The sequence below is a fragment of the Hypomesus nipponensis genome, chromosome 11 (assembly GCF_054491055.1).
Source record: "Hypomesus nipponensis isolate SF chromosome 11, ASM5449105v1, whole genome shotgun sequence".
NCBI classification, from domain to species: domain Eukaryota; kingdom Metazoa; phylum Chordata; class Actinopteri; order Osmeriformes; family Osmeridae; genus Hypomesus; species Hypomesus nipponensis.
This window is the reverse complement of record NC_140371.1, coordinates 22942934-22967048: the sequence shown is the minus strand read 5'-3', so window position 1 is coordinate 22967048 and position 24115 is coordinate 22942934. Positions and strand designations below refer to the sequence as shown.

At 48.1% G+C, this 24115-nt stretch overlaps 1 protein-coding gene across 1 annotated transcript in view; it reads left to right on the top strand.

Annotated features, from left to right (window-relative positions):
* LOC146268683 (actin-binding LIM protein 1-like) overlaps positions 1–23294 on the top strand; it is a 41332-nt gene extending 18038 nt beyond the window's left edge. The window contains exons 4-27 of the mRNA XM_084710246.1: positions 1520–1651; positions 3396–3579; positions 3666–3775; positions 4644–4770; positions 4919–5012; positions 9278–9365; positions 9670–9734; positions 11434–11511; positions 11887–12042; positions 12289–12333; positions 12498–12533; positions 12631–12760; positions 13563–13682; positions 14701–14805; positions 15686–15733; positions 16512–16655; positions 17476–17561; positions 17742–17964; positions 19015–19076; positions 19213–19273; positions 19849–19856; positions 20380–20454; positions 21670–21750; positions 22220–23294. Of these exons, the coding sequence (XP_084566372.1) occupies positions 1520–1651; positions 3396–3579; positions 3666–3775; positions 4644–4770; positions 4919–5012; positions 9278–9365; positions 9670–9734; positions 11434–11511; positions 11887–12042; positions 12289–12333; positions 12498–12533; positions 12631–12760; positions 13563–13682; positions 14701–14805; positions 15686–15733; positions 16512–16655; positions 17476–17561; positions 17742–17964; positions 19015–19076; positions 19213–19273; positions 19849–19856; positions 20380–20454; positions 21670–21750; positions 22220–22333 (2372 nt within the window). The 3' untranslated portion in view covers positions 22334–23294. The remainder of the gene's footprint in view (positions 1–1519; positions 1652–3395; positions 3580–3665; positions 3776–4643; positions 4771–4918; positions 5013–9277; positions 9366–9669; positions 9735–11433; positions 11512–11886; positions 12043–12288; positions 12334–12497; positions 12534–12630; positions 12761–13562; positions 13683–14700; positions 14806–15685; positions 15734–16511; positions 16656–17475; positions 17562–17741; positions 17965–19014; positions 19077–19212; positions 19274–19848; positions 19857–20379; positions 20455–21669; positions 21751–22219) is intronic.
* The last annotated feature ends 821 nt before the right edge of the window (positions 23295–24115 follow it).

Below are 24115 nucleotides of genomic sequence, written 5' to 3'. Positions count from 1 at the left end.
ACTTCTCATCTGTCATCTACATCTAGTGTTTGAACATCCTCCCAGCACACTTTCACTTCAGTTCCTCCTGTCACATTCCTGAGGAAATTAAAGTTCCAGATCTCAGATCCCTGGAGCAGTCGCCCCTTGCAGCAGCTTCCTGCCCTCAGATCAGCTGCTCGCTCCAGTTCTGTTTACTGAGACATGTCCTGAAGGACCATGCTCACCTGGCATACCTCACCGCCCACAAGACATTGTGAGACACGTTCCTGATTCCCACACAGTTGTTCCCCTTAGGTTCATTCCCCCATCAGAGGGTTGAATCTTCAGGATGATTTGATTCAGATTTGTGGATGGTTCTTATCATCTCTAGAAAGTGCCTGATCAGCTGACTGCAGCTCTTCCTCCTGCAGACAGATGAACCAGAAGCACAGGACCCCCGTTAGCGCTGCTGTTACTGCACCAGTGATGAGTTCAGATGCTATTTCTGGGTCCTTCTGCTCCTGTTTTAGCTTCATCCTGCTCCGTGATCCACTGCAGTGAAGACAGAGCACACGGCTCCTTTCATCCCCTGTGTGTGTGTGTGTGTGTGTCTGCATATGGAACTGTCTGCCTGTGTGTGTGTGTGTCTGCATATGGAACTGTCTGCCTGTGTGTGTGTGTGTGTGTGTGTGTGTGTGTATGTGTGTGTGTGTGTGTGTGTGAGAGAGAGAGATTCTTTGAGCATGTGTGATGTCTTCAGTAGCTAATGCTCTTGAATGTGAAATAGTCTCTCGGTTTCAGAGAAGCTGATAAGCTCTGTGCAATATTGCACTGCAGTATGGCTTTAAACTAGTACATTAGGACTGTATGACTCCAGTACAGTCTACATTAGGACTGTATGACTCCAGTATAGTCTACATTAGGACTGTATGACTCCAGTATAGTCTACATTAGGACTGTATGACTCCAGTACAGTCTACATTAGGACTGTATGACTCCAGTATAGTCTACATTAGGACTGTATGACTCCAGTACAGTCTACATTAGGACTGTATGACTCCAGTACAGTCTACATTAGGACTGTGCACATCGACATGTCCCGATGTTAAAGCGAGGCTGGAAGGAACTACACCAGTATGTCCTCTGCAGCAGGCTGATGGTGTTGTGATGGTGTTGTGATGGTGTGGTGATGGTGTTGTGATGGTGTGGTGATGGTGTTGTGATGGTGTGGTGATGGTGTGGTGATGGTGTTGTGATGGTGTTGTGATGGTGTGGTGATGGTGTGGTGTTGTGATGGTGTGGTGATGGTGTTGTGATGGTGTGGTGATGGTGTTGTGATGGTGTGGTGATGGTGTTGTGATGGTGTGGTGATGGTGTTGTGATAGTGTGGTGATGGTGTTGTGATGGTGTGGTGATGGTGTGGTGATGGTGTGGTGATGGTGTTGTGATGGTGTGGTGATGGTGTGGTGATGGTGTGGTGATGGTGTGGTGATGGTGTGGTGATGGTGTTGTGATGGTGTGGTGATGGTGTGGTGATGGCCTTTTCTCTGTGTTACAGTGGCCCATGCACAGGACACGCCCCCCTCAGACAAGCCCCTGATCCAGTGCTACAAGTGTGGGGAGCCATGCAAAGGGGAGGTGCTGCGTGTGCAGGCCAAACACTTCCACCTGAAGTGCTTCACCTGCAAAGGTACAGTATCACCCCCCTCCCCCAGGCCTTGCAGGGCCAGCTCAGGTGCAGAACGGTGTTCTAAAGGACCCAGGGGTGACAGGGGGGAAGGTCTGGCCAATCTGCTGCTGTGCCATCCAGGAACATGACTTGTGAGAGCTTGACAATCTTGGCTAATTGTCATGAAATCATATTTAGAGGTTTCAGCTAATCAGAGCGCTCTGATTTAACAAGTCAATTACTGTGGCATCCAGACCGCTATGAAGTCATTCATACAACGGGTTGAACAAGTAGATGCCAGAGTAGATCCTTAACTGTGTTGTTTATGATCCTTCAGGAGTACCTCTGCTGTTGTCTGGTTGCTCAGCAGTCAGCAGTTCAGGTCAGGAGAGCTAATCTCTGAGGGGTGTTTTTATACATTTGACTTAGCTCTCACAACCCAGAATAACAAACACTCTGAGATTAGATTCTAATTCTGTCCCTGGCGGGTGTGGTGGCTGTCCTGAATGATACTGTGTGATGGATGAAGTGTGTGTTTCATTGGATGTGCCAGGAGTGTTGTGTTGTTCAAACTGAAGGCCACCTAACCCTAACCCAATGCACAGCACATTAACTCCATACTTGTCTGAACTTGTTACATTACATAAAATCATGCATGATGAAAAATACAGGATGTTGAGTCTATGAATGCGTATTCAGCCTTTTAAAGAGACTGCTGGCTGTCGTTCCAACCGTAGGCCTGTGGACTTAAAGCATTATTAGCTACGATGGACTTTAGCCCAATCACACACTGTATCTCCACCATAGGCTTTCTTCAACTCGATTAGGTTATGAACAAATCCTGTCATGCTTGAGCCCTAATCCAATCAAACCTGATTCTCTCCCTCACTCACCTTCATCCCCTGGGGTGACGCAGCAGGTTGTGTAAGAGGGGTTAGTCCTCGTCATCTCAGCCATCAAACTGCTCTTTCTGTCAGAATGCTGAAACATTCATAACATCAAGAACCACAGCAGTGTTCTACTCTATGATTATGATGTCAAACCACTTTGTTATGATCATTCTTTCCCCCTTCAAAATGTAATAACACCTTGCGGAATATGTAAATACTGCCACATGTTCGACAGCATATATTAACAAGAAGTTTGTCATCTGGCAGTTCCAGTAAAAGCTGGGTCTCAGGAGGGGTGAGAGGTGCTGGAGAGAAGGTCTTAACCCCATCCTGGATCACTCAGATAGCAAGCACTGGGTTTCACACACAGAACCATCCAGATTCACCTCAGTACAGTGATCCACACTGCCAATGTTGGTTGCCTAGTAGACGATGGTCTAGTAGACCTGAGAACTGGCTGACACAGAGCCAGAGGTCAGAGGTCAGGAAGATAACCATAAAGGTCAAAGATAATGATGTGTGACTCTCATAGTCTGAGTTATTTCAGGATAAGTAGAAAATAGCAATAGTTCACTATTGTCATCTCTAAAATGTGGATATGAATAGCACTCTCACTTACGCCCAGCTGGAAATAGGTGTGGGTTTCATGTATCCATGGTCAGATGTGAATGGAAGGAAACTAACCCTGAGGGTTTGTTAAAAAGTAGCCGAGAGCAGACTGCTATTCAACAATTTATACACAGGAAGTGAGTGAGGTCACTTCCTGTGGCATGGAGACATGGAGGGCTGTGTAACTATGAGACACACGTCTCATGACAACAACCTTGATGTTCCCTCAATCAGTCAACCTATGGTGTGTGTGTGTGTGTGTGCAGTGTGTGGCTGTGACCTGGCCCAGGGGGGGTTCTTCATGAAGGGGGGGGAGTACCTCTGTACGCTGGACTACCAGAGGCTGCATGGCACCCGCTGCCACGGCTGTGGAGACTTTGTAGAGGGGGAGGTGGTGACCGCGCTGGGCAAGACCTACCACCCTGCCTGCTTCATCTGCTCCCTCTGCAGGTCAGACACGCATGCAGACACAGCACACACACACACACACACACACACTGAGCCAGTGTTAAAGGTGGTGTGTGGTGTGTTTTCAGACGGCCATTCCCAGCTGGAGACAGGGTGACCTTTAACGGTAAAGACTGTCTGTGTCAGTACTGTGTCCAGCCCACCTCCCCTGGACCCAAGGACATCATCGGCTCTAGCAGTGAGTACACACACACTCATATTTTCTGCCTTCATCTCTCTCTCTCTCTCTCTCTCTCTCTCTCTCTCTCTCTCTCTCTCTCTCTCTCTCACTCTCTCTCTCTCTCTCTCTCTCTCTCTCTCTCTCTCTCTTTCACTCTCACACACACAAGTCCCTCCCCAGACTCCAGGAGGAATAGCCATACTCTTCCTTTATGAATAACACAAAGACAGGCGCTGGTAAATTATGCATGACCATGCAGTTTCCTCTGGAAGATAGAATGTATTCCTCCCTGCCTCCCAGATCCCTCCCCCTCTCCCTCTCCCTCCCCCTCTCCCTCCCCCTCTCCCTCCCCCTCTCCCTCCCCCGCTCCCTCCCTCCCTCCCTCCCTCCCTCCCTCCCTCCCTCCCTCCCTCCCTCCCTCCCTCCCTCCCTCCCTCCCTCCCTCCCTCCCTCCCTCCCTCCCTCCCTCCCTCCCTCCCTCCCTCCCTCCCTCCCTCCCTCTGTCTATCCTTCTCCCTGGGATGCCAGCTTGATAGCCTTCTGACAAGGTCACCTATAAATAAGGAATGCTGTTGGTTCTCCTCACGTCATGGGGGTTTCATTATGGCACAGCACTGTCCTGACAGTCAAGTGATGCTCTTATAAACTAGTGTGTGAGATGCTGTTGTACACAGTTTGTATTTTCAGGTCCTTGTGTAATGACTGGGATGTTGCTAGGATGCCTGTGTAATCAGAGAAGAAGGGATATTGATAGTTAACCAAAACAGTCATCAAACAACAGCTAGTAATTCTCTATTGCCCCCCTGTGTCTCAGGATTGAACAGTCGAATAGGCACTCATTAGTTTACAAATCTTTGTATGTGTGTGCGTGTGTGTGTGTGAACAGACTGTGTGGGCTGTGGTAGGGACATCAAGAACGGCCAGGCTCTGCTTGCTCTGGACAGACAGTGGCACCTGGGATGTTTCAAGTGCAAGTCCTGTGGCAGAGTCCTGACTGGGGAGTACATCAGCAAGTAAGCAGAGCAGGAGGAGAGGCGTGTACACAGTCGCACCCTTCACAACCCCTAACACACTCCAGGACTCATCCCTTCACAACCCCTAACACACTCCAGGACTCATCAGAACCTGTTCCTTTTGGTCTTCCAACCCTTCTGCTGACAGGGATGGCGCCCCCTACTGTGAAAAGGACTACCAGATCAACTTTGGTGTGCAGTGTGAGGCGTGTCATCAGTTCATCACAGGCAAGGTGCTTGAGGTGAGCCAATCACCACACACACCTCTAGTCCCTCCCCCTGGACACTGTCCTCGGATTGGCTCCTTGCTTTGAGAGCCTCCCCTATTTGTGTCCTCAGAACAGAGGTGAGACAGTTCTTCTATAGACCATCACATCTTCTAGACACACACATATAGCACCATGCATCATCTGAGCACAGCGTGAGGTAGGTCTGTGGTCTGGGAAGTCTTAGAACCTTTCAGGAAATCACAAGGTCGTACTTTTCTCATTGTTAATGAATGTTAGGTTGTTTTAGAATAGTACTATGAACATATGGATGATGTTTTGCCATCTGGGCATTTTTTAGTGTAAGTAACATACGCAGTGTAAAGTCACTTTTTAAACTGCGAGTTTGGTTTGAAGTGTAACTTCTGCTTTAGACCATGGAGGGATGTTGTGCACAGGACGTTGTGACATGTTGTATGGGTAATCTCCTGAGTAATCTTTTAAATACACATCAACACAAACTCAAAATTAATTCTGTCAAGGATTACCGCTTACCGGAAAGGCCTCCCATATTTTCTGCCTTCATCTCTCTCTCTCTCTCTCTCTCTCTCTCTCTCTCTCTCTCTCTCTCTCTCTCTCTCTCTCTCTCTCTCTCTCTCTCTCTCTCTCTCTCTCTCTCTCTCTCTCTCTCTCTCGCTCGCTCTCTCTCTCTCTCTCTCTCTCTCTCTCTCTCTCTCTCTCTCTCTCCCTCTCTCTCTCTCTCTCTCTCTCTCTCTCTCTCTCTCCTTATCTCTCCCTCGCTCTCTCTCTCTATCTCTGCTCTCTATATCTCTCTTTATGACATGGAATAACACACACTTGCATGACAGTATACGCTCAACTTCTGAGCCTTGTGTTAGTCGTCCTATCATGTTGCATCCTAAACTTTTCTAAATGCTCTGGAGTCATGCTGTGTTGATCCCCAGGGGAATGCGCTCTCAAGGCTCAATGAAGAAATATATCTAATGCACAAAACACAAGTAACAGGATTCAACAATAGAGTGGTTTATATCAATGTTCTCTCAGTTACAGTGTTCAATGGGAGACATGGAACATCCATAGGCATTGGGCCCAGACAGGAAACATAGGTGTCTCTACATAAAGGACTTTACTGCCACTGCCTCCGTTAGCCTGCTGCCTCCATTAGCCTGCTGCCTCCATTAGCCTGCTGCCTCCATTAGCCTGCTGCCTCCGTTAGCCTGCTGCCTCCGTTAGCCTGCTGCCTCCATTAGCCTGCTGCCGCTCAGCTCCTACCTTAGTGCAGCAGCAAGCTGATGCTAAACCTTTTTCTAAAATACTTTTGAAACCTTTCAAAACTTTTTTTTAAAAACCTTTTCACACACAGTGAAAGGACAGATGAGAGGAGAACAGAGAAGCCAAAAACAGGGGGCTGGTAGGGGCATTTCACTGGTAGGGGCATTTAACTGGTAGGGGCATTTCACTGGTAGGGGCATTTCACTGGTAGGGGCATTTAACTGGTAGGGGCATTTCACTGGTAGGGGCATTTCACTGGTAGGGGCATTTAACTGGTAGGGGCATTTCACTGGTAGGGGCATTTCACTGGTAGGGGCATTTAACTGGTAGGGGCATTTCACTGGTAGGGGCATTTCACTGGTAGGGGCATTTAACTGGTAGGGGCATTTCACTGGTAGGGGCATTTCACTGGTAGGGGCATTTAACTGGTAGGGGCATTTCACTGGTAGGGGCATTTCACTGGTAGGGGCATTTAACTGGTAGGGGCATTTCACTGGTAGGGGCATTTCACTGGTAGGGGCATTTAACTGGTAGGGGCATTTCACTGGTAGGGGCCTTTAACTGGTAGGGGAATTTAACTGGTAGGGGCCTTTAACTGGTAGGGGCATTTCACTGGTAGGGGCATTTCACTGGTAGGGGCCTTTAACTGGTAGGGGAATTTCACTGGTAGGGGCATTTCACTGGTAGGGGCCTTTAACTGGTAGGGAAATTTAACTGGTAGGGGCCTTTAACTGGTAGGGGCATTTCACTGGTAGGGGCATTTCACTGGTAGGGGCATTTCACTGGTAGGGGCCTTTAACTGGTAGGGGAATTTAACTGGTAGGGGCCTTTAACTGGTAGGGGCATTTCACTGGTAGGGGCCTTTAACTGGTAGGGGCATTTCACTGGTAGGGGCATTTCACTGGTAGGGGCATTTCACTGGTAGGGGAATTTCACTGCAGAAAACTTCCCCTGTATACCTGTGCCTCGTCCATTACATGGATATATTTTACACCATTATATGTCATTACATGTATATATGTCATCACATGTATATATGTCATTACATGTATATATGTCATTACATGTATATATGTCATTACATGTATATATGTCATTACATGTATATAGCAGAACAAGTTATCCCTTATTCCTCAGCGTGAGAAATACAAGGTGTTGAGTGTGAGTGATGGTTGAAATACAAGGTGTTGAGTGTCAGAGGGCTAGGGTTAGTTAGATTGTTGAAATGCTTGAGTCTCGCGGCGCGTGAATGAGACTTGAGACCAAAACATAAACAACATCGTCACAGTGATCCACATTTCTGGCACTTTGCCCACGTGCCTGTCGCAGGTGATTGATCACGTAATGAAAACGAGACGGTTCTGTAGGTGGTTTTAGTGTATAAAGCAATTCATTGTATCTGTGATGGGCCCAGTAGAGATCCGGTCTGTTCCATGATGCCCCTGTCTCAAGCAACCTGGGTAATTTAAACTAGCTTCCCTGACAGACATAGATGCAATCAGTCTGAGCTATGTATCGTTTAATGTCACGTCTAACCAGGCTTAAAGTAATCCAGTAAAAAAAAACAGCTCTTTATGACAACAGGGAGCGGCTGTGTCGTGTCTGGTGTAGCCAGGGGATGATGGCTGGATGTGCATATTGTTAGCAGCAACGCTTTGACAATTGTAAAATAAATGCTGTGATATTTCAGATCACATTGCATGAGTGTTTGTTGGAGAGAGAGAGAGAAATAGACATTGTGTGTGTAATCACAGACTCTAAGCCTGGCTTTCAGAAAATAAACCCAAGATGTTTGTGCTGTGTGAGGATGAAAGCAGATTGTTTAATCCTGGGATCCCGTATGGACCCTGACTGTGTGTGTGTGTGTGGACCCTGACTGAGTGTGTGTGTGTGTGTGTGTGTGGACCCTGACTGTTTGTGTGTGTGTGTGTGTGTGTGTGAGAGAGAGAGAGAGAGAGAGAGGGAGGGAGGGAGAGGGAGGGAGGGAGAGAGAGCTGGGAAGGCTGACTCATTTGGGTACTGTATCTCTGTATCTCATTCTCTATTATTTCCCCGTTGACGCCCTGTTCTTGAAAGCTCTTGTCTGATGGTCCGCTTGGCATGCAAAGCAGCTCCGCAGGCCCTGGAGGCTGGAGGCCCTGGAGGAAAGAGGCCCTAGAGGCTGGAGGCCCTGGCGGAAAGAGGCCCTAGAGGCTGGAGGCCCTGGGGGCTGGAGGCCCTGGGGGAAAGAGGCCCTAGAGGCTGGAGGCCCTGGAGGCTGGAGGCCCTGGGGGAAAGAGGCCCTAGAGGCTGGAGGCCCTGGAGGCTGGAGGCCTGTGGCCCTGGGGGCTGGAGGCCCTGGGGTAAAGAGGCCCTAGAGGCTGGAGGCCCTGGGGTAAAGAGGCCCTAGAGGCTGGAAGCCCTGGGGGCTGGAGGCCCTGGGGGAAAGAGGCCCTGGGGGAAAGAGTAAAGAGTGAGGGAGTCAGATGGCTGAGCGGTGAGGGAGTCGGGCTAGTAATCAGAAGGTTGCTGGATCGACTCCCCATCATGCCAAATGACGTTGTGTCCTTGGGCAAGGCACTTCACCCTACTTGCCTTGGGGGGAATGTCCCTGTACTTACTGTAAGTCGCTCTGGATAAGAGCGTCTGCTAAATGACTAAATGTAAATGTAAAGAGGCCGGAGGGGCTGGAGGCTGGAGGCTGAAGGCCCTGGGGGCTGGAGGCTGCTCTCTGGGAGAGGAGAGGGTTTGGCTCAGAGAGGGAGGCTGAAACAATAGAACCCTTTTTGAGTTTCCCAGTAAAACCTTAACCTAAAACCTTTTATTTACATTTTATATCAAACCATCGATTAGACCAAGAGCATGATCACAAGACATTTGCACCAGAATCTTTGCCAGTACATAGTTTTCAACCTCTTTTAAGGCTTCACAAACTTCTGGTACTGAGAAGGAATATTGTATTTGTAAATATTAATTTCATCTGTGCTATTTCAACATACATAATATTCCTTGTGTGTGTGTGTGTCCAGGCAGGAGACAAGCACTACCACCCCAGCTGTGCTCGCTGCAGTAGGTGTAGCCAGATGTTCACGGAGGGAGAGGAGATGTACCTGCAAGGTGAGCACAGCTGTATGCCTTCTGAGGGAACCAATCACAGGGTCTCCTTCTCTCCTCCTGAACATCTCTGCTCCTCTCTCCCAGGGTCTCCTTCTCTCCTCCTGAACATCTCTGCTCCTCTCTCCCAGGGTCTCCTTCTCTCCTCCTGAACATCTCTGCTCCTCTCTCCCAGGGTCTCCTTCTCCCCTCCTAAACATCTCTGCTCCTCTCTCCCAGGGTCTCCTTCTCTCCTCCTGAACATCTCTGCTCCTCTCTCCCAGGGTCTCCTTCTCTCCTCCTGAACATCTCTGCTCCTCTCTCCCAGGGTCGACTGTGTGGCATCCAGGCTGTAAGAACTCCACCAGGACGGAGGAGCGACACAAGACCAAGGTACAGAAAGAAGCTGGCAGGGCGTTGGCTTCATGTGCTACTTCCTGTCGGTTTGTGTTCAGGATGTGTGACAGGGTTCTTCTGGGTCACAGACACCTGATCCTCCTCCCTGACTTCTTGACTTCCACACCTGCCCTTCTCTGTATGGAGCCCCCCCCCCCCCCACACACACACACACACATATGGAAGCAAATCAGTAACATTCATCAGTCATTGAATACTTTAATTTAAACACTACCGAATTAGTTGGTTTTGAATTCACCTCTTTAAAATTGAAATATACATTTATTTAAAATATTTTAAAATTCTGACCAAAAATTAAAGGTTTGGAAATTCAGGTTGCTCAAATTTGAACAGTAAAATTCAGATCCCAAGATTGACTCAAAATAATTTGAGCCCCCAAAAATGTCCTTGCCTATCTTTGGTATCCCGGATGTTACAATCAGACATTTTTGGGCTGAAGATTTTCTGTAAAATTTTTGGGGATGTGAATTTCACCATTATAATTTGAACAGACTGAATTTGTTTTTTTTTCCTGAAAATTTTTTACATTGAAAAAAAGAAATGCACCCCCTGCTATCTCTAACTCTGACTAGGAAGGGGCCACATGCATGAAACTTGCTCTGGTTACTCAAATTAGTCCCCTTAATTTACAGTAAGAATCATTTGATGCTGGGATATACAGAACATAAATGACATTTGGGGAGTGCAAATAAACCCATATTTAAATTTTAAAGGATAAATTCAAAACCAACAAATCCGATGGTGGTAAAATTTTAATATTAAGTATTCAATGCCTTTTAAAATTCAAAACATGATGTCACTGATTTTCTTCCATACACACACTCTGGTTGTCATAAGTGTGTGTGTGTGTCATATATTTGTGTGTGTGAGCTCTGGGGAAGGTTGGAAAGCCGCAGGCCCTGTGTGTTCCGCTGTGTGATGCTCCCATGTCCTCTCCTCTCCCTCTCCCTCTCCCTCTCCCTCTCCCTTCCTCTGCAGCTGTTGCCTCCTTCCCTTTTACTCCTCCACCAAACAGAAAGGCAGGTACTGTATTCATCAGAGGGCCTCACTCTGTGCTTGTCCATGTACATGGGACGATGCTCTGCAGGCTGCCCTCTGCTGGCGGCGGTGTGCAGTGCAGTTCATCTGTCAGTGTGTCTCATGCAGAGCCATTTCCCACCACAGCCCCAGCCTCAGCCCCAGCCTTTGGCCCAGCCTCTGGCCTCACATTCAGCCTCAGACGTGTGGAGGATGCATGGGGTTGAGGGTTCAAGTCACATTTCAAGGACCAGACCTCATTGTCTTGAATCGTTTCCTTTCAAACTACCAGATCCACCAATCATAGACTGGAGCAGTGGAAACACATTTGGTACATGATGCTGCTGCACATCCCCATTAGAAAGCATGTGGCTTCAAGACATTCAGTCACTGGCTAAAGCCCTCATTCACTTTGCAAGGATCAAATGAATGGCACCCCTGTATTGTACTCAGAGACGACATCCAGTCAGACTGTGTTTATTGTCCAGCAGCTACAAATGATCCAATGCCAATGTGTAACCCATACATCCAGCTTCCCAGCGTGATGTTCAGGGGATGGGAGTCGGAAGAGGCTTCTGATGGCAGACTAGACTGGTGCAGGCAGCCTTATCATCTGACTGTTTGTCTGATGTCTGATCTTCCTCTCATCCTCCTGCAGCCTGCCAGCTCGTCGTCTGAGAGTATCTGTTCCCGACCTGGTTCAAGCATTCCTGGCTCACCAGGTCACACCATCTATGTGAGTTCTGTTCTCCTCATCAGAACATAGCCGGGTTCTACTGCCCTGCAGACATCCAGCTGCTGTCACATGCTGTCCTTCAGGTCATAGCTGGTCTCAACATGTCTCACTCCTCTGTAGCACCACTTAGATCCTGACTAGATTTACATCTGTCAAGTTCTGTAGATGTCAAGTTCTGTAGATGTCAAGTTCTGAAGATGTCAAGTTCTGTAGATGTCAAGTTCTGAAGATGTCAAGTTCTGTAGATGTCAAGTTCTGTAGATGTCAAGTTCTGAAGATGTCAAGTTCTGCAGATGTCAAGTTCTGTAGATGTGTCCCTCTAGTTAACTCCCTCTCCCTTCTGTGTGTGTGTATTGTTCTGTCTTGTCTCTGTAGGCAAAAGTAGACAATAAGATCCTTGATTACAGGGACCTAGCTGCCATTCCCAAAGTCAAAGCCATTTATGAGATAGAGCGGCCTGATCTGATCACCTATGAGCCCATGTACACCACCACCCTGGACAGCCTCCAGGACAGACCTAGGGTGGCCGAGGTAACCACAGCTCTGCTCCTCCTCACACATACATGACCACACACGTGTGTTCTGTATGTTCAAAAACCCTCAGGACGTCACAACTGTTTACCTGCTCTAGTGTGTCAAACTGTGGTTGTGTGAGTGGTGGGATTCTGTGGTGGTGCTCAGTGTAACCTGTGATTGAGCTGTTCTGGTGAGGCACAGTGTGGAGACAAGTGTGTGATTGTGGAGACAGGTCTGTAATGAACCTGTCTGTGCCCACAGATCCACACTGCCAGCAGAGGGCGCTCTCCTGTACCTGATGACAGGGTGTGTTTCCTCCTGCACCTCACCTCACCACCATAACCCTCACCCTCTCTGATCCTGGACTCTGAGCCATATGAGAGGGCGGGCTTACTGTACATCACCAGGGTGACATGTGAGCTTGATGGAAATTAAAGCACATTAACACAATAACTGCATCTCTATTACAGTTCTCCAGGACCATGTCTCCCACCCCCTCAGCTGAGGTGAGTTCAGAGACTGATTACCCCCCCTAGTTTATCCTGATTGCGCCATGGTGAGGTTCAGAGGTGAGTTGGTTGTGTTCTCCCTCTCCTCGCCCAGGGCACCTCTGAGAGGAGGGAACGCATTCTCCAGAGGTCAACCAGTCAGGGCTCCATCGGTTCACCTGGTTACAATCGCCATAGTTACACACCCACGTTGTCACGGTCACCGCAGCATTTTCACAGACCAGGTGAGTGTGTGTGTGTGTGTTTCAACAGTGATTTTCTGTACTGAATTCAAGTGTAAGTGTCCTGTTGTATGGATGTTAGCCACTTGTCCACACAGCAGGTGAGACCTGAGTTAGTTCACCCTTTTGGCCCTCTCTCCTCTCTTCTCTGAGTTCTCTGATGCACCGTTCAGATCCTCTAGTGGCCTCCCTCCCTCCCACCCGGCTCGTCACAGCATCCTTTACCTCTTTATTTGTTTTTAATAATGGTACCTGAATTTACCCTCCTTTCTTTTCCCTCCCTCCATCACCACCCTCCTCCTCCTCCCTCCGTCACCATCCTCCTCCTCCTCCCTCCATCACCTCCTCCTCCTCCCTCCATCACCTCCTCCTCCTCCTCCCTCCATCACCGCCTCCTCCCTCCATCACCTCCTCCTCCCTCCATCACATCCTCCTCCCTCCATCACCACCCCCCCCCCCTCATCTTTGCTGTCTGGATGGATCCTTGGTCATGTACACATTCATTCTCCCTCTCCCTCTCCCTCTCCCTCTCCCTCTCCCTCTCCCTCTCCCTCTCCCTCTCCCTCTCCCTCTCCCTCTCCCCATTCCCTCCCTCCCTCCCTCCCTCCCTCCCTCCCTCCCTCCCTCCCTCCCTCCCTCCCTCCCTCCCTCCCTCCCTCCCTCCCTCCCTCCCTCCCTCCCTCCCTCCACTCCTCCCTCCCTCCCTCCCTCCCTCCCTCCCTCCCTCCCTCCCATCCCTCCCTCCCTCCCTCCCTCCCATCCCATCCCTCCCATCCCTCCTCCCTTCCCCTCCCCCATCCTGCAGAGGCCCTGACAGGCATGCAGAAGCTCTGCTCCTCCCTGTGCAGTAATAGTGTGGGCTCCAACCACAGTGATTCTCGCCCCACCTCCCCTTTCAGACACCACCTCCTGCCCCACACCCAAGGTAAGGGCCCTGCCACCCCCCCCCCCCTCGCTCCAGCACAGGCAGGCAGGGCGGAGACGTCTGTGGATCTGTCACACCCATCACAGCCCCCCCCCTCCACACTGTGGATCTGTCACACCCATCACAGCCCCCCCCCCCCCCCACACTGGGGTGACCCGTCTTCCCATGGCATGGGGTCTTCCCACCTGCACTAACTTGACCTTTCACTCCAAACTCTCTCTAGAGCTCTTTGATTTCTGGAGGACTGTTTGCATGTCAGTGACTCTGCATGTTTGAAAACACAAGCTAAATCTATGGGATTGATTGTTGTTGATTAGACCTGCATGGTCTTGGTTTTTGTCATTTTTCCAACAAGAGTCGTTATTAACGTGTGATGTGTGGTTGTATGTTAAAACAAATACCTTTTGTTTTCTACTCTGCAGTTGAAGAAACATTTCTAACACCTGTTGTGTTGACAGTGTGTTCTGTAGTTGTAGTTGAGAGCCACAGTCTGTATTCCAGTCTCTCCTGATTTGAACTGCACGGTTGTTAGTCTGAGATCTATTCCTCCTCTCCCCATACCTGACCAGCTCCATTGCCACATTCGCTTGCTTTGTCACAAGCCTGTATGTCCTCCCTGGTTCCCTGCTTACGTTCTCCTGTGCTCTCCTCCCTGGTTCCCTGCTTACGTTCTCCTGTGCTCTCCACCCTGGTTCCCTGCTTACGTTCTCCTGTGCTCTCCTCCCTGGTTCCCTGCTTACGTTCTCCTGTGCTCTCCTCCCTGGTTCCCTGCTTACGTTCTCCTGTGCTTTCCTCCCTGGTTCCCTGCTTACGTTCTCCTGTGCTCTCCTCCCTGGTTCCCTGCTTACGTTCTCCTGTGCTCTCCTCCCTGGTTCCCTGCTTACGTTCTCCTGTGCTCTCCTCCCTGGTTCCCTGCTTACGTTCTCCTGTGCTTTCCTCCCTGGTTCCCTGCTTACGTTCTCCTGTGCTCTCCTCCCTGGTTCCCTGCTTACGTTCTCCTGTGCTCTCCTCCCTGGAGGCTCTGACCCAGCCAGCTGCAGGAGCTCCCCTCTGCCCCTCCGGCCTGACAGCCGGCCCGTCACCCCGCCTCTCTCTCTGACCCCTAAACATTTTCACCTCCCAGGTAGGAGCCAACTGGAGCACACCCTGTCACTGCTATACCTCTCACCCCCCCTCCCTGTCTCTATCACAACCTCCCTCTCTGTGTCTCTATCAGACCTCCCTCTCTCTCTGTCTCTCCCTGTATCTCTCCCTGTCTATATCACACCCTCCCTCTCTGTGTCTGTATCACACCCTCCCTCTCTCTGTATCTCTCTCTGTCTCTCTCTCTGTCTCTATCACACCCTCTTTCTTCCAGTCTCTGTCTCTCCATCACTCTCTCTCCAACTCCTCTCTCTGTATTTATCTCTCTCTGTATGTATCTCTCTCTTCTCCCCTTGTCTCTCTTGTGTTCTATTAATCTTTTCTTCATTGTTTCTGCCTCTTGATTTATTGTTTCTATTTCAATGTCCACTCTTGCTTTGTCCTGCCTGCATCTCAAGAGCCGGAACACACATCAGCCTATCACAAGAGCCGGAACACACATCAGCCTATCACAAGAGCCGGAACACACATTAGCCTATCACAAGAGCCAGAACACACATCAGCCTATCACAAGAGCCAGAACACACATTAGCCTATCACAAGAGCCAGAACACACATCAGCCTATCACAAGAGCCAGAACAGACATCAGCCTATCAGAAGAGCCAGAAACACACATCAGCCTATCAGAAGAGCCAGAAACACACATCAGCCTATCACAAGAGACCAGATGACTGCTGTTGTGTTTTGAATATAAGGCAGTTTAACAGCATAGGTAGTTTGCTGTCCTTTCTGCGTGGTGCTTTATAGGTAGTTTGCTGTCGTTTCTGCGTGGTGCTTTGCTCTCTGTCTGTGATGTTTCACTGCTACACCATCCAGTGGACATGTCGGATCTCACAACTCTTTGTGTTCCTGCCTTCAGATCAGGGGATCAACATCTACAGAAAACCACCCATCTACAAACAACACGGTACATTCACTGGTCCTTTCTCATATAGATATGATCAAACTATATTGTTCAAGTCTTGTATTTGTCAGGTATACAGAACAACACAAGGTCAGACTGGGCACTGAAAAAGACAACGCAAGCACCTGGCACAACATAACATATAAGTACACAGAACATAATTTACATCTATGCTGAACTTAAATAAGTGAAACGTCCTAAATATACAGATAACAATAAATAATACACTATACTAACCCTAAATGCACATAAAACCTATTACAACCCTATAACCTATTCTAACCTAAGTGGAGTACAGTACAATAGTTCAAAATTGCAGATCAGTGACCATGTCAATGACCATACAGGTATCATCAGGTATACTGGTATCAGTTCCAAGCCTTTAGACAGTGTCAACATGTGGTCCACTGTCTAGTCCTGTGTCCAGGTCACCTCATGAGTCGGTCTGTTTCCATGAACCCTCCCTCGCTGTCAGTGTTGTCCACCTGTTTGAAGTCTCTCTCTGAACCAAAGCATCCTGAACTGAAGTTTTGACCTGCAAAAAGCATCTCAAAGCCAGTGCTAATAGTTAACCTGCCAAGTTCATTATTACAATTCTAAGTCATTGTACGGTAGGTTTTTGCAGCTTCAAAAACATTTCAAACTCGTCTTTCCACTGGAGCCCTTGGGGATTTTTCTGTTTAAGTGAAGACACAGCAGAAATGATCTTTATGTTTTCAAGGTGTTTAGATGTGCACTTCTAGACTCTGACAGCCCCTGGTTCCTCTGGTTGCCAACCTAGATCCAGCTGCCGTAGCGCCCCAAAGAAAGTCTGATGACATCATCAGATCCTCCACCTTCCCCTCCGCCCACACTCCGTCTCCAGACGGCTGCCCTCAGAGTGGAGGCGACTCCTGGCCCTGCTCCCCCCCGCGTGCTGCCCCTGGTAGGCTTCCTGAGGCCTCTATGCTCCTCCCAGGGCCTAACTCTCCTCCCTCTCCTCCCTCCCCTCCCTCTCCCTCTCCTCCCTCTACTCCCAGGGCCTACCTCTCCTCCCTCTCCCTCTCCTCCCTCTCCTTTCCCTCTCCTCTCCTCCCTCTTCTCTCCTCTCCTCTCTCTCCTCTACTCTCCTCTCCCTCTTCTCCCTCTCCTCTCCTCTCCTCCCTCTCCTCCCTCTCCTCCCCTCTCCTCCCCTCTCCTCTCCTGTCCTCTCCCTTTTCTCCCTCTCCTATCCTCCGTCTCCTCTCCTCCCTCTCCTCCCTATCCTCCCTTTCCTCGACCTCGCCAGTCCTCAGCCTCCTCACCTTGCTCACAGCTTCCTCTTCGCTCAAGCTTGGCTGCATCTCCGCTCTCGTGTCATGTGACTCCCAGGAAGGTGTAACAGCTTCAGGGGAGGGCTTTGTGTTTTGTTTGCTTGTTCAGCGCTTCTCTGGATCAGTTCTCTTTGAAAGGCTTCTGGCTGCGTCTGGTTTCTGCTTGCAGAAGCTTCAGTTGTGCGTTTTTAATCCACAAACAGCTCAACATCAGACACAAATGATCTGGACAGAGATGTCTGAGACTGGCTTCAAACCTCTTTCTGTCTCACCTCAACCTGTTTTGTGTGTGAAATACAAAATACGTATTACGTAAACACGTAAATACGACAAATACTAATCACTCAATCAGTGATTAGTTTTGATCAAGCAAACTGATAGGGTAATCTTTACAGTGCTTTTCTGGTGTGTGTCTGTGTGTGTGTGTTCTTCACTGGGCACATGCTGTTCCAGGGTCAGAAGGGAGAAAACGGTCCAGGGAAGAAGAGGAAGAGGAGGCTTTGAAACGAAAACAGATTCAGGAGGAACACCTCATCAAGGTCAGAGAGAGCCAGCACAACCACTCGAGAAAACACACATGCAGTACCCACACATACAGTAAACACACATACAGTACACATGCACACACATACAGACATACTGATACACACACAAACACACACTGTGTTTTCCCTCCACTCCGGATGTGTGTGTGAGCGGGTGTTATGGCTGCTCCCCAGATCCAGTCTGGGTTAGGAAAGCTCATCCTGAAGGAGGAGAAGGAGAAGGAGCTGACCAGAGAGAAGGCTTTGACCAGAGAGAAGGCTTTGACCAGAGAGAAGGATCTGACCAGAGAGGATCTGACCAGAGAGGACCTGACTAGAGAGGATCTAACCAGAGAGCGCTCCTTCCACAGCCTGTCCGCCCCTCGTTCTGACTCCACGCACACCAACTGTGACGGAGGTAGGGCCCCCATATGCATGCCTTCTTGTTTCAATGTGTCACTATACTGTTTATACGGATTGAAATGAGTGTTTTCAGTTTAACACGTTATAACGGCAATTACGCAAACCCAAATTAACTGCGTCAATTTTTTTACTGCACGATTAACATTCTTTTTGGCATAGCAAACTTTGTAGTTTTTTTCACATGCTGTTGCAACAACTGCTGACGTTAGAAAAACTACAACACCACACCGGATCTAGCTAGACCGGAAACAAAACAACAGGCACGCCACACACACTTGTTTGGGCTTGCGAGCCGGCTAAAGAGTAATAGGCTAACTGTACGTTATGAGTGGATGGCGAGCGTGAGACGCCGAAATGGATGCAAATAAGATTCTGAATGGAAAGTTTACTTTTAAAAAGTTGACAAATGGTTCCATTGACAAGACCAAAGTGATCTGTGTGTTTTGTCATTGTATACTGATCTATCATCTCAGCACGTCCAGTCTGAAATACCACTTGATGGCCAAGCACACAGCTGATGCAAATTCTCCGCCTCCTCGTCAAAGCCAGGCGATTGCAATGTTGTTTTGAAATATATATTTATTTGCATTAAGCAATCCGATCCACTTTTCCATGTTGATAAGAACATTAAAATTAGAAAAAATAATGGGACAAAAATAAATCAAGGGACATTTAGAATAAATAAAAATGTGCGATTAATTGCGATTAATCGCGAATTAACTATGATATTAATGCGATTAATCGCAATTAAATATTGTAATCGTTTGACAGCACTAATTGAAATCAATGTATTATTAAGTATAAAAGAGGATTGTTTATTTATATGTGCTTCGATACTTACATTGTTATACTCCCATTTGACCATTGCACATGAAGCACAGAGAATGAAGCACAGAGAATGAAGCACAGAGAATGAAGCACAGAGAATGATGATATACTAACCCGGCAGTGTTGACTCACTTTGAGTAGATTTCCACTTAACTTTTAACTTTTTGTTTTCTGTTCTCTATTGTTGAACTAAAATGCTTTGTTTCAACCTTTTCAGAGGCAACCTCTCCCACCAAGACATCATCTTTACCTGGGTATGGCAGAAACGGACTGCACCGGGTAAGATCTGGCAGGCCTGTCTGATGGCTCAGATCCACACAGAATGAGTCCCTGGGGCTGTGTTGGTAAGAAGAAGCCCTGCAGGGCTGAAACACACTGTCTGTCTTGATGTTTCCAATGCTGTCTGTGCCCCCAGCCCCAGTCCACTGACTTCACCATGTACAACAGCTATGGGGACATGTGTGGGGGAGGTCGAGGTGAGTCCAGTTGCCCTCACTCACACAGGCAGACACACACACACACAGGCAGACACACACACACACAGGCACACACACACACACACACAAACAGGCAGACACACACACACACACACACAGGCATACACACACACACACAGGCAGACACACACACACACACACACACACACAGGCAGACACACACACACACACAGGCAGACACACACACACACACAGGCAGACACACACACACAGGCAGACACACACACACACACAGGCAGACACACACACACACACAGGCAGACACACACACACAGGCAGACACACACACACAGGCAGACACACACACACACACACACACACACACACACACAGGCAGACACTCACACCGACTCACACACGCACACACACAGACACACACTCACACAGACACACACAGACACACACAGTAAGAGCTTTCATAATTTGTGTTTAGATTTTGTTTTACATAAAAAATTCTCCAGTCAGGTTTTTATTGCAGAAGACCAGATATAATCTAGTGATCAGATCAATCAGGTAACTGTGAGTTTCCTTCTCTGTCTCATTTTGTCTTGCAGAGTTTCAGGTATGTCTCTCATCTGCTTGTTCCCATGGCGCGTGTTCCTCGCCTCTCTGCCTCGCCACCCTGCCTCACCCCCTGCCTCACAGCACCCTCTCCTAACCGCTCGGCTCACTGTCTCTCGCCGCAGCAACCACTGCGTTTGTCCTGCATGCCAGCCTCTCCCATCGTCCTGTTCAGTGCACAAGGCAGCCGTGCCTGTCTTCACTTTTCGCCTGCTGTCTCGAGTCCATCCAAGCGTCTCATTTGAATATATGTTCTACAGAACACCGATAGTGTTATGGAGTCTGTATACGGAGGTCAGGAGGGTAGCTAACAGTTAGCTACCAGACACAGTAGACTGGAAAGCTAATACACGCTTGACATGATTTGACAGTCAACTTTAAACATTCTGAAGCCCTTTCTAACTGTTCTGACTGATTGTTCCCAAAGTGCCCGTCTAACAAAACTAAAGCAGCCTTGATCAGAATGCGTCCCTAGCGCCCGACCTCTATATTACATCCTGTGTGTGTTATGCTCTGCTCTGTAGCACATAAAGGATGGCCGTGCAGCGATTGCCAGAATGGACAGGGGAGTATCTATGCCTAATATGTTGGAGCCAAAAGCAAGTATCTCCTTTCTTTACATTTCTAGACTTACAAAATATCACATCTCTCTGAAATGTTGTTTTGGGATAATCTGCTACATGACATGTATGTACGTACGATGAAAGGCAATTAATTCAACAAGTCATCGTAACAATCGTAACATCCTAACATATACTGTAACTGTACAGTAACTGTAGTTTTGATCACATGACACGGGTCACATTATTAGAAGGAAGCAGCAGTTTAAGTTCAGCCAGTAGATGTTGTGTAGTCCACCTGTTGCAGGCAAGTGTGTGGTCAGGGAAGACATGTCTGCTCCACAACATGACCCAGTAATGAGTCAGGAGATGCTTGGACCTGTTTTGCTTAGCGTGCTAACTTGACCATGCTAGATTATCCATGTTAACTTGTCCATGCTAGCTTATCCATGTTAACTTGTCCATGCTAGCTTATCCATGTTAACTTGTCCATGCTAGCTTATCCATGCTAGCCAGTCTATGCTAGTGTATCCATGCTAGCATATTTATCTATGTTAGTTTATCCATGCAAGCTTATCCATGCTAGTTAGTGTTAGCTTGTCCATGCTAGTTTGTCCATGCTAGCTTAACCATGCTAGCTTGACCATGCTACATGTACATGGCTTCACTCCAGAGTGGTTGCTGGATTCTGTATGTAACATACAGTGGAAACTCCAACATTGAATGTATCATTAAAACAGCTCATATGCCGTCAGTACTCTATAACTGAAGACCTTTATGTTGGGCTTTGGTGTATATACGAGTTGGTCAGAAACCAAAACATTTCATTTTGTTGGTGATTTTAAGAGCATTTCCCCCCGATTTAGTTTTACACCAAAAAAGCTACTTTCCAGAATTGTCCAAAACTTTTCTATGATTTGCTATTTGCTTCTTTGCACTTATGCACCGGGCGACTGTATTTCCCTCACATTTGTCCTCTTGTTGCTATGGATACATCAACACAAACCTGAACACTATGATACCTCAGGACACCACACGCTTCTCCTGTTCAGCTGTGAACATATTCAACCTGCCCCCTAACCATAACCACACAGCCCTCACTCCCAGACTCTGCCTGGACATACACCTGTTATCTACCTCAGTATTTTCCCTCACAAATGTTCAAGTCACAAAGATGTTAGTCTGACTAAACAGATAAGAGTGACTAGAAGCTGTGCATTGATATCCCCTACTGATGGGTGTCTCCTTCTGAAGGTCTATCCATATGAAATGCTCATGATCACCAGTAGAGGGCGAGCTAAGCTTCCCAGAGAGGTGGACAGAACCAGACTTGAGGTATCATTTCTTGCTATCGATACTGGACATTGTTTATTTTAGTGTACATGTGATGAATGTTACACAATACCAGCAATAAAATCACAGTATCCATGGCTTATTGAGAATGTTTCAAGGAAAACAGAAGCTTCAATGCTAACCACTCACCCCCACCCCCCATCCCCCACCCCCCATCCCCCACCCCCCACCCCCCCAACCCCCATCCCCCACCCCCCCAACCCCCATCCCCCATCCCCCACCCCCCATCCCCCACCCCCCCATCCCCCACCCCCCATCCCCCACCCCCCCACCCCCCCAACCCCCATCCCCCATCCCCCACCCCCCCATCCCCCACCCCAACCCCCCTTCCCCCATCCCCCAACCCCCACCCCCCATCCCCCACCCCCCACCCCCCATCCCCCACCCCCCATCCCCTACCCCCCACCCCCCCTTCCCTTCCTTTTTTTCTGAACCTCTCTTCTCACTCTAGCGCCACTTAGCGCCTGAAACGTTCTTTGACATCTTTGGAATGGAGATCCAGGAGTTTGACAGGCTTCCTCTTTGGAAACGCAACGACATGAAAAAGAAGGCCAAGCTCTTCTAACAGTCAGGACTGCATGTATACTGTACATTCAGTCACACTGTGCAGTACAAACTGTAATATAGATGTAGACATTCTTTTCTTCATCTCCTACTATTTTATGACATTTACAAGAAAGAATGATTTATTTTTCTCTGAAGCTTCCAGAGACTGGGAACTGAGTGTGTGTGATTGAACAGACTTGCTCACGAGGTCGCAGGGAATGAGAATAAAAACAACTTCCATGTTCAAAAATGACAAAGAATGAGAAAGAATGAGAAAGACTAATCAGTCTGGTCATGTTGCTTTTGACTGCGCTTGTTTGTTTTGTTTCTTGCTTTGCATTGAGTGGAACTGCTTTCCTTTCTGTCCTGCTTATCTCCTCATGTGTTGCTGTTGATTCCTGTGGAACTGTGTTAGCTGAACTATGTTAGCTGAACCTCACGACACCATAGGAGAAGGAAAAAACACAGTTCTCAAGCCAGACTGGTGCGTGAGGCTGGCAGTGTAGCCCTCACATTACCACAAACATTTTAATCCAATGTTGATATCAAATGGATTGATTCAATGGGTCTTCATGAAACAAACAGTGGCTTATTGTGAGGCTTGTGCTAGCTTGAATAGCCCGTCCCACTGTTTCCTCTGGCTCTGCACTGTGGAGATTTGGTTGTTCCAAGCTTGTTCCTGTCATCAGTACTGTATACCCAGGACATGTGCTAGTCAATCCAAACATAAACACAAATTACACTGCTTCACTCAGGCTCCCAGGCCAGATAAGATTACGTTTCTCTCAGTTGATTTGGAACTTCATCTCCGATTAATTTTTAAGTATTCAGCAACCACCACATGAGCAGATATATTCAGCAACCACCACATGAGCAGACCCATATTCAATGTAAGCTGTATTTGAATCTGTTTTTTAACTGAAACCCACACTGCCATTTGTTGTATTGAATTCTAAGCCAATAAAGCTTGAAATCCCGTCGTTTAGACAGCTGAAGCAGACATCCTTCCCCTCTGCGTGTGTGTGTCTTCTGCGTTCTCCAGAATAACCACGGTGGTCTGGAGGGCTGGGGGGATGGCAGGGGGGGGGGGATGGCAGGGGGGGGGGTGGTGCTGTCTGAGGACTTTCCTTCTGTAATGGGACCAACTTGACTCAGTTAAGATCAGGACAAGCCAATAAAGAGGCACAGACCAATGGGAGCCTTGTTGTTGCTTTTTAAACAAGCGTCTTCATCTTTCTCAAGTTTCTCTCTTTCTCTGTCGCACACACACACACACACACACACACACACACACACACACACACACTTTGTACTGTATGAAATGGTGGCATCTACAGCGTATATCTAAATCTTGTTACAGGGGAGTTCATTAATTGAGGAATAACCATTAACACTTTAATAAAAACATGTATTTGTGGCAGAATCCGTTAACTGTGATTTGAATGTATTTAATCTGAGCCAGAGGCAGACTCACAGACTGACAGTATATTATAGAGGCAGACTCACAGACTGACAGTATATTACAGAGGCAGACTCACAGACTGACAGTATATTACAGAGGCAGACTCACAGACTGACAGTGTATTACAGAGGCAGACTCACAGACTGACAGTGTATTACACTTGAACTGGTCTGCTGGAATTCTCTTTTAGCATGTAGCGCTTTCTCCTGCTAGCCTCATTCCATCAGTTCATTCTATCTCTTCAGATTACCCATAAATCCTGCAGGTCCCCTTCCTGCACTGGTGCCCAGTACCCTAGACGTCACTCAGACTCATTGAGAACAGACACAGGAACATGAG